Source organism: Labeo rohita, chromosome 3 (assembly GCF_022985175.1).
Source record: "Labeo rohita strain BAU-BD-2019 chromosome 3, IGBB_LRoh.1.0, whole genome shotgun sequence".
Taxonomy (NCBI): domain Eukaryota; kingdom Metazoa; phylum Chordata; class Actinopteri; order Cypriniformes; family Cyprinidae; genus Labeo; species Labeo rohita.
The window spans coordinates 40835357-40851246 of NC_066871.1; the positions used below are offsets into that span (position 1 = coordinate 40835357).

The window sequence follows — 15890 nt, forward strand, 5'->3', positions numbered from 1 at the left end:
AGTGCATTAAAACAGGTAAATGTAATTTTGTCAGTTCACTTGCCATTGGCATTTCTGGCAAAATAATTGTTTTTCTTTCCGTGAATGCATCATTGCTTGAATCATTAGTCATTTTACTCACATTTTAAACATGCAACCATGAGTTCGAATGAGTGAGAGAGAAATTAAAGTGAACTTTAACAAAGAGCCAGGGTACTTTTGTTTTACATAATTGTGTTTTTTAAAGCTTATTCACCCATAAATCATATATATATATATATATATTAGGGGTGTAACGATACATATATTCATACCGAACTGTCACGGTATGGGCATCTCGGTTCAGTGCATGAGGCCTTACAACAAATACAGCCAATTCACCCTGAATCCAGATGGGGGTGCCCGCAGTAATGCAACTCTGAATGCCGTGAGTTGCGCATTTGAAAACAAAGCCCACTAGACAGTAACCATGTGCTGATTCTGAACGCGTCTCTCACTGACAAAGGAGTATAATGTTACTTTAAAGACTTTGAAATTGAGCTTTGTGCTCTTGTATCCTACCTCCCTCATTCGGCACAAATCCAAATGTTCCATTAAATTTCCATATTTGCGATGCATCCAAATGCTAAACTATTTTTTATTATGTAGATTTTAGACTTTGTACTTCAGTCGCGTTCTAACGGTTGACAGTGAGGCGGGCACGCAGATGTTTGGTTCAGTGTGTTTTATTTTGATAAAGTACCAACTCCGCTGTCAAGTTAGCAATGCTAGAAGCCTGGAACTGATATGTTTTGTGTTTGTGTGCGCAGGCACGATCACTTCTATAATGAATGTCAAATAGAATGTCGCTTTCTGCCATTTGAGTTTCCTTTCTGTCACAAAACTGAACTGAAACTCAGCAAATATATGCTACGTTACCACCTCTAAATCCATCTGACGTATTTCTTTAAAATGATTTTAAAATGATTTAAAATTCATTTTATTATTTTTGTATTTTATTTTAGTAATTTAAAATGTAAATAGTTTTGTCATGATTTTTTTTTATACTAAACTGAACCTTATATATATTTAAAATCTAGAGTCCAAAAAGGTTGATTGCAAAAAAAAAAAAAAAAAAAAAAAAGTGAAAATGTGCTTAATTGTCTTGAAAGTAATCAAGAACCTTAATATCTTTCAACTCCTAGAAATAAACCTAATTTTATTTATGCAAAATGTAATTTCTTTTTCATTTTGGAGTGAAATATGACCTGAGCAGTGAAATTAATTTACATAAATTTGGCTTAATTTAATTTTCTAACTACTTGCTCTAGTTGTTTTCTTCATCTTCAACTTTTGTTGATTCATCTAAGATCCTGTATCTCTATCAACTTTTATATCTGGATTACGGTGACGTGACGTATGGAAAATTTTTGTAGAGGTGACATAATCAGAAACACAAGACTCGTCCAGTCACATCATCCTTGTGTGATATGTTCACTCACCATTGGCAGGTCTGGAGTGCATCATTTTTTCAATCATTTGTCGTTTGGCATGCATTTTAAACATGTAACCAGAGTTTGAATAAGTGAGACAGTGTGTCTAATTTATGCTGTAGCGACATCAGGTCTCTAAAGATACCATATGTTTCACTATTCAACCCAATTCAGGTGATGGAACGAGGGAAATTGGCCTTGATTTGTTGGGAATCGGTGCTTGTCCGTCCCCAGAGGCTGCATCAGGGTGTTTGTGAGAATGTAATTAACTCACACTGATGTTTAGATGTGTCTTTAGAACAAACAGGATAACACTTAGGCCCAGATTACTGTTAGCATCGTCTTGCATATATTAACACCAGACAATTGAATGATGCTTGATGAGAATCTGTCAAGACAGAGAAGGTTGTATGTGTGGCATTTTCACATAAACAATGCATTTAGACTGTTCATCTATCTGGCTATTTAAGTAAGCGTTTGTGTATAATTTACCACAGAATATGATTTTGATGCATCATTCATTCATTCATTTGTTTTAATAACAAAATTAATACATTTTTACAATATTTATGTAGTTTTTTTTTTTTTTTTTTTCATTAATAATAAATACATGTAACAAATAATTAAATTAATAAAATATTAATTTATTGGTGTTGGCTTGGGAAAGCCTTGGCTGAAGGTTTGAAATAACCTTGAAAAACTTAGAGCACACATTTTATGTTTCTAGCAAGTTGCTACCATGATTTAGGAAGGTTTAGCCATGTTGTTAGCATGATTTAGCATGTTGCTAGCATGATTTAATGTGAATTAACATGTCACAAGCATGATTTAACATGAATTAGCATGTCGTTAGCGTGATTTAGGATGGTTTAACCATGTTACTAGTGTGATTTAGCATAGTTTAGCCATGTTGCTGGCATGATTTAACATGAATTAACATGTTGTTAGCACAATTTAAGTTAAGTTAGCATGTCGCTAACAGGATTTAATAGGTTGTTAACATTATTAGGAAGTTACTAGCATGTTGTTAACAAATTTGTAGCATAATTAGTGTTAATAACATTTTAGCATGCTAATATGATTAGCATATTACTACCATGATTCTGACTTGATTAGCATGTTACTACCATGATTCTAACATGATAACCATGTTATTAACATGTTGCTAGCATGTTTTAGCATGATTAACAAGTTACTAGCATGTTATTAACATGATTCTGGGCATTATTAGCATGTTGCTAGCATGTTTCTAGCATAATTAGCATGTTACTAGCATGTTGTTAATATAATTATCAAGTTACTAGCATGTTGCTGGCATGATTAGCAAGTTACTAGCTTGATTAGCAGGGTTTCTAGCATGTTGTTAGCATGTTTCTAGCGTTATTCACATGTTATTAACATGTCGTTACCATTATTAGCAAGTTATTAGTATGTTACTGACTTGATTCTAGCATGATTAGCATGTTGCTAGCCTGGTTCTAGTATGATTAACATGCTACTAGCATGTTGTTAGCATGATTAGCATGTTGTTAGCATGATTAACACATTTCTAGCATGTTAGCCTGTTTCTAGCATGATTAGCATTTTAGTAACATGTTGTTAGCATGATTAGCAAGTTACTAGCATGTTAGCATGTTTTTAGCATGATTAGCCTGTTAGTAACGTTGTTAGCTTAATTGGCAAGTTACTAGCATGATTCTAGCTTGGTAAGCAAGTTACTAGCATGATGTTAGCGTGTTTCTAGTATGATTAGCATGTTACTAGCATTTTGTTAGCGTGTTTCTATGCTAATCCAGTTGATTCAGTAAAGAAAAGAAAAAAACAGCTTGATTGTTCTTTTAGCAGGTCTCTCAGCTTGACCAGCTAACACTAGCCTGACAGCTAAAAAGTGTCCAAAACCAGCATGGGAGACCAGCCAAAATAACCAATCAGCTTAGGCTGGTTTTAGGGGTTTTACAATAGCTTACATACATAATAGTTTTACAGCTTAAATACAACAAAAGTCTCATTGTACAGAAGTTTTTACCCCCTCAATAAAAGTCTATGGGATTTTTGGTGGTTTTGATAGTGTGGTTCTTGAAAGTCGAATCAGTTAGAAAAGATATAGCTTTGGTGGTTATAGCTTTAAAAGTCTAGGAGATACACTTTAAAATTTGGTCTCAGAAGAAGAAGAACGTTAAACAGTAGAAGAGTAGAATAGTAGATTCACACATGTATTTATTCTTGAGGGTTTAAAAGCAGAAATGTGAAGCTCTTATTTTTTGCGTGATTATTTTACACTACTTGTCTTTTTAACAATGTACTTTCACTATTAGTGTGTTACTGTAACCACAGGGATTTTTATTGCAATGTATAACATCAAACAGTTGTAAATCTCTTAAGGAGTGAACGTGATGTGTAAAACTACAGTAAAACAGCCCACTCAAGTAGTTTAATGTAGCCAGGCCGTGCGGGCCCGAAAGCGTCCCAGTCCTGCGGTGTTTGAGCTGGAGAAGGTGGAACGGTAGAGCTGCGCTCAGAGCCTTACAGCCAACTGGGGCAGTGAAACCAGGTCGCCCCCACGTGAGGAGAACTTCTGTTAAAAAAGGCCTTCTCCTGGAAGGGAAAGACTAATTATACTTCCTTCCAAAGTCACACTCTATCTCTTTCTCTCTCTCTCTCTCTCTCTCTCTCTCTTTCTTTCTATCTGTCTCTGTGGCGCGCTCAGAGATGTGGACCGCGAGGCAGAGCAAATACGCTGACATTGACACAGTTAAGACGCCATTTCAGGCTTCTCATGTGAGGAGAGATGGCCTCCGGGTCTGCTGGATCCCGCCGCATTGACGTGCGCCGGTTTCAGATAGCGGCCCGTAAGAACTGGCGGTCCGACCTGGTTCAACCTTTTTTTTTCTGGTTCTGAATAAATGTTTATTCATCAAAGAAAACTTTAGGATGACCATGGCACTCTTTCAGATTAAAAAGCCTTTGATGGTTGCATCCAAAAAATCCAAAAACTGCTTTTAGATTGTTTGGATGTAGCCATCTGATAATTTTTATTTATTTATTTATTTATTTATTTATTTATTTATTTATTTATTTATTTTTATCTGAAAGCGTGCCATGGTCATCCTACAGTTTTCTCTAATGGACTGTCAAACCCTAGACCCAAGAACACCTTGATCTCACAGTTTTCCCAGAGATGCACTGTCTACCACTGGACTTTGCTTGAAAATGTTTATTCATGTTTATGGCACATCATCATGGTTCTTATAAGCACTAAAGTTGTTAAAATAACTTGTGCACATTACTCCAAGTCTTCTGAAGCAAAGTTATTGTAGTTAATACTGAACTAAAATTAGTAAAACCATTAAAATAAATAAATAAATAAATAAAATAAAAATTCTGCTAGTTGCCAAGTAATGTACTAAAATAACTAAAACTGAAAAAAAAAAAAAAAAAAAAAAACAAACTTTATAAACTTTATAGACATACAGTTAAAAAAAAAAAAAAAAAAAAAAAAATATATATATATATATATATATATATATATATATATTATGTTTATTTGTTTGTTTATATGTCTGTTCACTGATTTATTTTTAATCTATTATTTGCAATACATAAATGCATAAACATAAATAAATAAGCAAAAAAAATATTTTTTTAATTAAAAAAAATAATTTAACATTATTTTACTGTACAAAAAGTAAAAATTAAAAATTAAAAATTAAAACAAAATGTCCCATTAGATCTATTACCATTCTTGACCATATATAGTAAGGAAATCTACCTTAACTTTATACATTTACAGTCTTTTTAGGGTATTTTAACTGTTAAAATGACAATAATTTTTAGAGTTCACGGATCTCATTAATGCATGTAAATTCATGTTTTGCACACTGCAACCAGTTAATAAATAAATTTTTTTAAAATTTTAAATAAATACATACATACATACACATACATACATTAAAAAAAATGTTTGTCTGCAGTAAAACCTCTCTGGCAATGTTTATTTATTTATTTATTTTATTGCTGTAACTTGTTGACTTGTTATTTTTTGCTAAAAAAAAACTGTAACTTAACTGTGAAAATCCATGAAATGTACCGTTAGATTTATTACAGTTTTTACTTTACACTATTTTATTCTATCTATCTATCTATCTATCTATCTATCTATCTATCTATCTATCTATCTATCTATCTATCTATCTATCTATCTGTCTGTCTATTACAACTTTCAAATCTAATTCACATTAACTCATTCATGCTTTTGGTCACCAACTTCTCTCACCAAATTTTATTTTTACCCACTATGGCAACACTATCCCAAAGTTACAAAGATTATCTGCAATGAAAAATTTAAGGCCCCATTCTAACAGTGTCAGTTTTATGGCTGATCACTGTAATTTGTAAGATGACTTGTTCTTTTTCACTTAAAAAAAACTATACATTTTCCAGTATTTTGTTGTAAAATTACATGAAATTACCTATTAGATCTTAAGGAGAAGTTTACTTCAAGAACAAAAATTGACAGATAATTTACTCACCCTGTTACCATCCAAGATATTCATGTCTTTCTTTCTTCAATCGTAAAGAAATTGCTTTTTGAAGGAAACATTTCAGGAATAATCACCATATAGTGGATTTCAGTGGTGCCCCCAAGTTTGAACTTCCAAAATGTAGTTTAAATGCAGCTTCAAAAGGCTCTAAACGATCCCAGCCAAGGAAGAAATGTCTTAGCTACCAAGACGATTTTTTTTTTTTTGTTTTTTGTTTTTTTTTTAAAGAATTGACAGTTTATATACTTTTTTAACCTCAAATGCTCGTCTTGACTAGCTCTGCAAGAACTCTTTGCATTCCAGGTCAATACAGTTAGGGTATGTCGAAAAACTCTCATTTCATTTTCTCCTCCATCTTCAAAAAGTACCCACCCAGTGTTTACAAAGTGAATGTGCAAGGATGGTCAAACACCCTTTACAAAAAAAGGTAAAACAGTGATGTAGGATGATTTTGAAGTTGGAGGAGAAAATGAGATGGGAGTTTTTCGACATACCCTAACTGTCTTGAACCGGAATACACAGAATTCACACAGAGCTAGACAAGACGAGCATTTGAGGTTAAAAAATTTTATAAATTGTACATTTATATTTATAAATTAACTGATCGTTTCGGTAGATAAGACCCTTCTTTCTCGACTGGGATCGTTTAGAGCCCTTTGAATCTGCATTTAAACTGCTTTTTGGAAGTTTAAACTCACAGGCATATGGAGAAAAATCCTGAAATGTTTGCCTCAAAAAGCATAATTTCTTTACGGCTGAAGAAGGTGGTAAGTAAATTATCTGTATTTATATGTTCTGGAAGTGAACTTCTCCTTTAAATAGTTTTTCACTACAGTAAGGGAACCATTTCATGTTTGCAGTCTTTACCATTAAAATTCTGATCATTTTACAGCTTTCAGATCCTATTCACACATTTACTTATTCAACCTTTGGGCCTCCAACTTTTTTGGTCACCAGCTTTGATCAATCAGGCACTTAGGCGACACTATCCCAAAGTTACAAAGTTTGCCTGGAATGAAACATTTTGCCCGATGAAGCCCCATATAACTACACATGCTCTGAAAACTGCATTAGCTCTGAAAACACCATTAACTCCAGCCAGCAGAATCTCAGATTGCTGCTGCGCAGAAAATCCATGAGGCAGTTGGGTCTCGAGTCAGAAAGCATGTCCTTCGGGCCAAAGAGCAAAAACATTAATAGAATTTGAATCCCATTAGGCTGGTGTGGGTGGGGTGTGTTGCTCTAACGCCATATTGCTGAGGAACATTGATTAATGGCTTTTGTTTGCCGCTGTAGAGCTCGCAGGCCTGAGGTCCCGAAAACCTGAGAGACTGAACCTCCACTGTTCATTATAACACAAAGCGCAATTAAAGTTGTGTATGTGTGTGAAAGAGAGAAAAGGATTGCTGGTTGCAAGAGGCAAGAACCTCCACAAATGGGAAAACAACAGAAACAATAGCCTAAACATGGCAAATTGGCTAAACCTCTTGGGGGCCGGTGTATTTGTATCTTTAAAATGGATGAAACACTAAACAAGATTTCAAAGCTGAGCCGCATTTGGATGGGTTTTTTTTTTTCTTTCTTTTTGGAGAGCAGTGAAATGATCTTGTACTTTTTTTTTTTTTTCGCAGAGCACTGGCGGACATTTTGAGACAGCAGGGGCCCATTCCCATATCACAGTACGAGCATGAAAATATTGCGGCTATAGACACTTCGCCTAAAGAGAACACGCCTGTGCGGACATCCAAGAACCACTACACACCAGTTCACAACAAAAACAACCACGGTAGGTGGCGGCACTTTTGTGTTCTCATTGGAAATGCTTTGTTTTACATACTAGCTAAAAGATACCATGGTATTACCATGATTTTTATGGGGTGACCCCCCCACCATTAGAATGGCATTTTTCACATGCTAAAGCCCGTTCACACCAAGAATGATAACGATAACTATAAAGATAAAAATTATTTCAAATTTAAGAGAATAGCAGAGTTCACACCACGATTATAACGATAACGATACAGGGGAACAATATCGTTGGGATTTTTTTTACAGCTGATGAACGGTAAAACACTGACAGCTACACTGTAAAAATAAAAAAATAAAAATAAAAAAAAAAAATATATATATATATATATATATATATATATATATATATATTTATTTTTTTTTTTACATATTTCAAAAAGTTGTTTCAACCTAATATAATTAGTTACCCCGCTGATTTAAAGTTTAGTCAACTTGAAATTTTAAGTTACTCAATGTTAATTTAAGTTACAACTGGAATATTTTAGTTGACTAAACTAAAAATTGTAAGTCAGCGGGGTAACTAATAATTTTAAGTTGAAACAACTTTTTTTAGGCTACGTTGTAGAGAAGGAAATACACATTGCACAGAAAACAGAAACATAAAACACAAAATTACCTCAGGAATTCAGTGCTAGATTAGACAGGATTCTCTTGCCTCCTTTGAAGTTGCAGTAGAAAAGTACATATTGTTTTTATTCCACTACACTGGCTACATTAGAGATCAGATAGTTTACGATAGACTCACTTTTTAGATGCGCTCCAAACATGCGTGCAGAGGACATCTACTGGTTAAAGTCGTATAAATGCAACAACAACAGACCGTTATCATTCACTGGTGTGGACGCAAATATAGTTATCCTTATAGTTGAAGTTATCGTTTTTGGTGTGAACAGGCCTTTACCATGTGAATAGAACACAAATGTTGTTTAGAAAGGATTAGTTCTTTTTTCTCTTGAATGTGGTAATCTTTTTGGAATGTTCCAAAATTTTGACATAAGCTACTATGGCAACAGGGTAAACATTAAAGTTTAATCTTAATAAGAAGAGGTTATTGATACATCTGAGAAGTATCCATTTGAGGAGGAAACAATGTTATATTAGAATGAAAGGATATGTGGCATACACTTTTCTGTAAACTGAGCCCCAAACAATTTTTTGTAACATTGGGGTGATTGGGACAGCACTTTTTTTCATTGATTTAGGGTAGTGTAAGAATATTTACTGTATTTCACAAGTTTATATTTTAATTTAATTTTATATGCAATATTTTCTTTTCTGTTCATCATTATTAAGTGCCCATGATTATTTCTGTTAAATTTTATTTCTCATTTCATAAATCTATCCAAAATTCACACAATACAACACATGTAACTGTGGTAAAAGAAGGCCTGAAGTCCAAAAGTCCTTGAAAACATTTCACAATCAAATAGACAAGAAAAATAAAAATACAAATAAAAAAAGCTTGAGGTCTAAAAAAAAAAAAAAAAAAAAAAATGAAGAGTGGACCCATCACCAATTACAAACACATAGTAACATAAACCTTCTGTTATACTGTCCCATTTTACCTTATGTCCCATGTTTTCACAATGGCAGCAAGAAAATGTGTCTCAGAATTAAGTGTTAAATTCTTTTATTTTCAGAAAACCAGACAGGTAAAAAAAAAAAATTTCAACTAAATAGGATGTTAGAAATACTTCTATCCAGATTTGAACAATATTTGTCTTGTACATTTTTTTTCTGTGACAGAGAATATATCTGTCCACTAAAGTGGACGTCATGCACCAAAAGGTGTAATTCTGCTTATGGGCCTATATATAGATTCTGCCTTATTTTGTATATTTTATTAAAATTTACACGTCAATGGTTTTATTGATAATAAATATTAAATAGTCTTCAAATGTGATCATTTGTTTCAGTGCTTACGGTCTGTATTTACTAATTAGGTCATATGAAAATGTAAGCATGTATACATGTATACTGTATGAGTGCAGATATATTTGTTCATGATTGTGTTTGAGTGTGTGGTGGAAGGGTGTGTGCATTTGCGTATGTTTGTATTTGTGTTCACACGTATATGCATAGCCTAGCACCCCTACTGGACTGTGGTCTGCTTATTTTTGTCTGGATGTTTCGGCAAAAGACAAAATGTCTGTTATATTGCAGTTCAAATCGCTGTTGCAATGTGACAAAATCACAAATAATGGTTTTGATCCACATTGGCTGCATTCAAAATCAAATACTGTGTGGTTGGTACTGCATTTGTTTTAAGCCTTACTTCTCAACCGTTAAAAGTAGGTTAATATATGAATATGGGTGTGAATGAAATCTGGATGTACTATATCCACCATGTTGTTACTGTCACGTGACCTACCAGCGACAGTTGCATCGCTTTACTTTCATTCATAAATCCTCTCTCATGCCCTTATGGGATAATAAAATGTCCATCAGATGCACAATTCAGAATCTCGGCAGAAATAGTAGGTCATCTGGGTACTTTTCACGTACTGTTTTTCTGAATACTGTGAATACTTATCTTTTGCCTCATTGTTTTTTTGCCTGTATAGTATGATATCTGTATATCATACTGTATAGTATGATAATAGGCATATTGTGTTTCTATATTTGTCTTATTATACTGATTAAAATATTATATATATTTAGATATTAAATTATTTATTTATATATTATACCCAGATTCAGTCCTGAATCTAATATAAAAGTCATCATAGAGTTTGTTTATGAGTCATTTATTGCTGACGTTTTGTCCTGTTCTTTAAGAAGTGATGAGACAGTTTTATAAATGCCACTCTAAAGGTTTGAGTCGTGAATGACGCAGAGAGTGAGTAAACTTTAAACTGCCATCCCACTCAGATAAACACTAACGTTCAATGCTAACAAAAGCCCTGAAGTAGATCATGGTGCTTGCAACACCATTGTCATGGGTTTGATTCCCAGGGACTGCATGATCTGCTAAAATGCATAACTTCACTGCAGTATAAGTTGCTTTGAATAAAAGCATCTGGCAAATGAATAAATGCATAAATGCAAATGTAAAATTGTATATGTGTGCATGTGTGTGTGGGTGTGTGCATATTCTCAGGAGTTTACGTTTGAGGAAACATCTGCCAAGCTTCTCCCTCCATCTCTCTCCCACAGCACTTCTTGAGCTTGTTATTTCATATTTAAAAGCTCAGCCTCACGCTGTTTGCAATATGAGCTAATATCAGAACTTAAATGTGAATGAATTCCCCATTCACACAGAGCGCCGCAGTCAAACAGCCATCAAAACACGCTCCTCTGATGCGCCTCCAGTTCAACGTTAGCATTAATGTAGATGTACTGTCTCGTTTGTGCTGGAGCTAATCAGTGCTTTGGCTTGTTGTACATCAATATTCAAAACGCTTGTGAATAAACTAAGCACAGCTGTATTTGAATGAGGTCAGCTGTTGGGATTAGTGTTTGTCTGAGCGAGTCGCTAGTTTAAAGTTCACTCACTCGCTGCAGCATTCACGACTTAAATCTTTACAGTGCCATTTAGAAAGTTTGTCCTGTAATTTAATTAAAAGCACAGGAAAAAGGCAGCAGTGAATGACTGATAAACAAACCCTTTGATGACTTTAATGTCAGATGCTGACTGAATATGGGTCATTCCTACTAGGCAGTACATTTTCATGTCCCATTCATATATGACAACTTATACTGAATAATATATTATACTGAATAAAGAACTTAGAATATATTAGATGGAGACGGTATTAAGTTAAATTCCTGCAATCACAATATCAGTTTCTATTTCTTTTTCAAATCACAAGAAAACATGGGAACATTGGGAATATTGTTTTAATAATAAGAATTAATTAATATAGCTACAAGCAACGCTTTAAGGCATTTAAGGACATATTGCATTCTATTTATCAAGTCTGTAACAGCTTAACTCAATGATTAAAAATAATTACTGGCAAATTCAAGTCATTAGCCACGTTCTTTTTATGTTTATAATTCCTATAGAGCAAGCTGTGGTCTAATCTCCCTAAAACTTTGCATGCTTGTTTAGAATGACCTGTGGCATGGGCTTTTGGATATATTTGGACAGACCCCTTTTCTAAATGGCCCAGTTATATATTCCCAAAGGGTAAATTTTAACTTTTTTTTTTTTTTTTTTTGATAATTATTGACACTCCAGAGAATTATATATAGTTCCATAAGTTGTTTGCACCACGCTCTTCCGTAAAGCAATTTTTCGTTTAGGTGCATCAATCCATTGAATCACTTTTATACAAAACTCTGATTCGCACTCACATAAAGCAAACTTTTCTTTTCGTTTTATTAATTCGTCACTGGAGGACAAAGACACAAACGTTTCGGCTCAGCGAGTCTTCATCTCAGTACAGAGAATTACACATTTATTTATTTATTTATTATTATTATTATTATTTTTTTTTTTTTTTCATTTTCTCAATCCTTTAACATTCTTTGACAGCAGTGGTTCTAGAGGCAAAGTTTTTTTTTTTTTTTGAACGGGGAGGTCTATCGTATGGTACGAATATTATACGTGTGTGTGAAAAAATGCACAATATACAATTGCTTACGCCCTTGAAAAATGCAGTTTCACTCAGTGGCCGATTTCTTTCAAATTTCTCACAGACATTTAGGGCCGTGAGTCAAACAGGCCCACCTAGTTTCGTTCCGATCCTACTGGAGGTGCTCAAAGTTAATTGGCCTATGGCGGGCATTTTTTTTTAAGATACACAAATGTCCTAAAAGCCACTTGAGGCACTTTAGACCAAGAATGTGTGTACCGATTTTCATGTCAATAGCACAAACGGGTCCATAGTTATGGCTGTTTTTATGTTTTGTTTTGTTTTTCCATCCTATAGCACCAAGCTCAGCAGCTTTTTCTTGTGACCTCAGATTCAGCTTCTTACATATGTGTTGTGAGTTTGATGAAGATATCTCATTCTGTTCAAAAGTTATAGCCTTTTTAGTAAAAGCAGCCCTTCTCCTTTCAAACGTTTTGGTGTCCCTTTGCAACAGAGGGTTGAAAGTTCAACTTACTTTTGATAATTATTGATATTCACTCTCCAGAAAATTTTTCTGCACTGGTTTGGTTCCGACTGAGCAAAAAACCTAGGACTGGTTCATAAAAGTAGGTTTTTCAAAAAAATGCAAAATACATGAAAATTTCGCCACAGTTTGGGACGAATCCAAGGTGTGCGTTTTGTCCAGTGTGAGCCAAGGATTTCAATTACATAAGACACTTGAGCCATGAGTTGTGAGCGATTTCACACTTTTGATTGCTGTAGCGCCCCTGTCAGGCCTCGGTGACGTAGGTGGTGTGAGTACTACCATGTATTCAAGTTTCAAGTCTCTACAACTTACGGGTTGGTCTGCACAATCAGTTTTACATGGAGATTGCTGATCCTTGGCCATTCTAACAATTACAATAGGGTTTCAGTGCTACGCATTTGAAACCCTAATAGAGTTAAAAACTGACTATTCAGTGAGGACAAATGTGGTTTAGTATTTTTACTATTTAATGTGGTTTGGCTCTTTGTTAACATTAAAACCATTTTATATATTTAAAAGATGTTTTACACTCATGTAGTAAACCATGTAAAACCATATAAATCTAAAATACAATTTTGATTCATTATTTTACACACATGTTGTTTTTCAGTAGTAAGGTTTGATGGCCTCATTATTTTAAATTTGGTGCTACATCTAGATGACCAAATGTTTCTATTTATTTTCTATAATATAACATATGGATCATCATCTTGCACTTGCTAAACTTATAGCTAAATATGTTACAATAAAAAAAAAATTCAAAAAGTAAATCCACATTGTTCTTAGGGGGGGGACATCTTTCTCCATCTTACCCTATATGTGTGTGCGTGCGATTGCATCAGAGGAATGCTGCTGCGTTTGATCTTCTCCCGTCTCCTGAGAGCTGGTGACAAAGTGCTCCTGCGATCCATAAAACGTCTGTATTGATTGATTAAATGCCTTTAAATAGGGCACACCGTTTATAAAAAGCCTTCAAACTCAAAGAAATTTGAATGTTTGTTCATCTGATTAATTGGCTGAAAGAAATTCAATCTCTTTCGACTCCCTCATATTGATTCCCCATGTAGAGATTTGCTTTCATTTCTCTGGTAGCCCGTCTCTCCATTCGGTTGACCTTCGTGACCTCAGTTCCTTCAGTCACCCTCTTCTATCCATTAGCACTCATCTTAATCGCACACTAGATTTATGAATGCTTGACATTCATTCCAGTATTTAAACTATATTTACACAGTTTCAAACAGACCGAAAACATTTTTTCAAGTTGTTATGCAATTGCGTGTGTTTTTGTTTCTCAACTAGGGGAAAATGTTATTATTAATGCCAAGGTATATCTATTAAATTAGGCTTTTGTAGCTCTTTCTGACCCCTAGCTGAGTTTAAATTGCTTTTTGATGGTGGAAAGCCGTGCTGTATTAGATTTCCTTTCTCCTTCTGAGGGTCGCATGATACGGTCTGAGGCCTCGTATTCACTGATTTATAGCGTATAATTATTCCTGTTGTGAGCGCATTATATGCTTATTTAAAAGAGTGTTTTGGGACTGACTTGATTCCAGGAATCACCGAATGAAATTAATTTATGGTTGCAATTGTTATAGTTTCACATGGGAAAGAGTGTGTTTCCTTTTCTGAGCTTCATGTTCTGTTGCTTTCAGAACTCAGAATTAAGTTTTCCGGAGGTTAGCCAATCACAGCAGTGGTAATTTGCATATAGGCATAGAAGCCTTAAAGGAACAGTTCACCCAAAAATGAAAATTTCCTGACATTTATTCACCCTCAGGTCATCCAAGATGTAGATGAGATTGTTTCTTAATCAGATTTGGAGAAATGTAGCATTGCATCACTTGCTCACCAATGGATCCTCTGCAGTGAATGGGTGCCGTCAGAATGAGAGTCCAAACAGCTGATAAAAGCATCACAGTAATCCACAAGTAATCCACACCACTCCAGTCCATCATTTAACATCTTATTATGAGAAAAGCTGCGTGTTTTTACGAAACAAATTTATCACAAAGACATTTTTGGCCTCAAACTGTTGCTTTTGGCTAAAATGCAAGTACATAATCCATAATATTGCTTCCTTCAATGAAAAAAAGTCATGGACTTTTTCACTGGAGGAAGCATGATTATGGATATTGACTCATATTTTGGCCAGAATCAACGTTTTAAAGTTAAAATGTTTTAATGATGGATTTGTTTCTTACAAACATGCAGATTTTCTCTTCATAAGATGCTAAATGATGGACTGGAGTGGTGTGGATTGCTTGTGGATTATTGAGATGTTTTTATATCGGATTTTGAGACTCTCATTCTGACGGCACCCATTCACCGCAGAGGATCCTTTGGTGAGCAAGTGATGCAATGCTACATTTCTCCAAATCTGATGATGGAACAAGCTCATCTACATCTTGGATGGCCTGAGGGTTGGTACATGTTTCAGCAAATTTTCATTATTGGGTGAATTATTCCTTTAGAGATACAGTAGAAATATCCTGTTTAATTCTGTCATATAGTGGAAAATGGTCATGAAATACTCATGAAATTATGATGTTTCTGGTTCTGGCTTTATGAAACGAAACCAGATTAGAAAATGAGATGGTAAAATTGTCGGATGTGGCCTCTTTAACCTTGCTTCAGGCTTTTTAAACCAGGACATGAAGATTTGATGCGCATCAGGAGCTGAAGTGAAGGAGATCTTTCAGATTAAACATTAGCATGCATGTTCGCTCAGTTTGATTAGACAATACAGTTCAGCGAGGTCTTGTTTTAATAAAAGACGGTCATTAAATATTAACTTTCATCATGCAGCAATGTACCAAAATCACAATGACGGACAGATCGGCCACTGTGAGGAAAATATAAAGTGAGAGACAGAGTAATGAAGATGGCAAATGGTCCCATCTGCTATTCTCATTACGGGTTTCTTAATGCAATCTGATCTCTGGTTTGACTGTTCCCGGGTCATCTTGACACCCGTGTCTTTGATTTCATCTAGAAAGAAACACTTGGGAATTAATTGTCCACA

The 15890-nt window shown here is 34.5% G+C and overlaps 1 protein-coding gene across 2 annotated transcripts in view; it reads left to right on the plus strand.

Moving 5' to 3' along the window:
* LOC127163447 (protein shisa-6) overlaps positions 1-15890 on the plus strand; it is a 111130-nt gene that overhangs the window by 10329 nt on the left and 84911 nt on the right. For both annotated transcript variants that reach the window (XM_051106678.1, XM_051106679.1), the window contains exon 3: positions 7624-7778. In XM_051106678.1, the coding sequence (XP_050962635.1) occupies positions 7624-7778 (155 nt within the window). The remainder of the gene's footprint in view (positions 1-7623; positions 7779-15890) is intronic.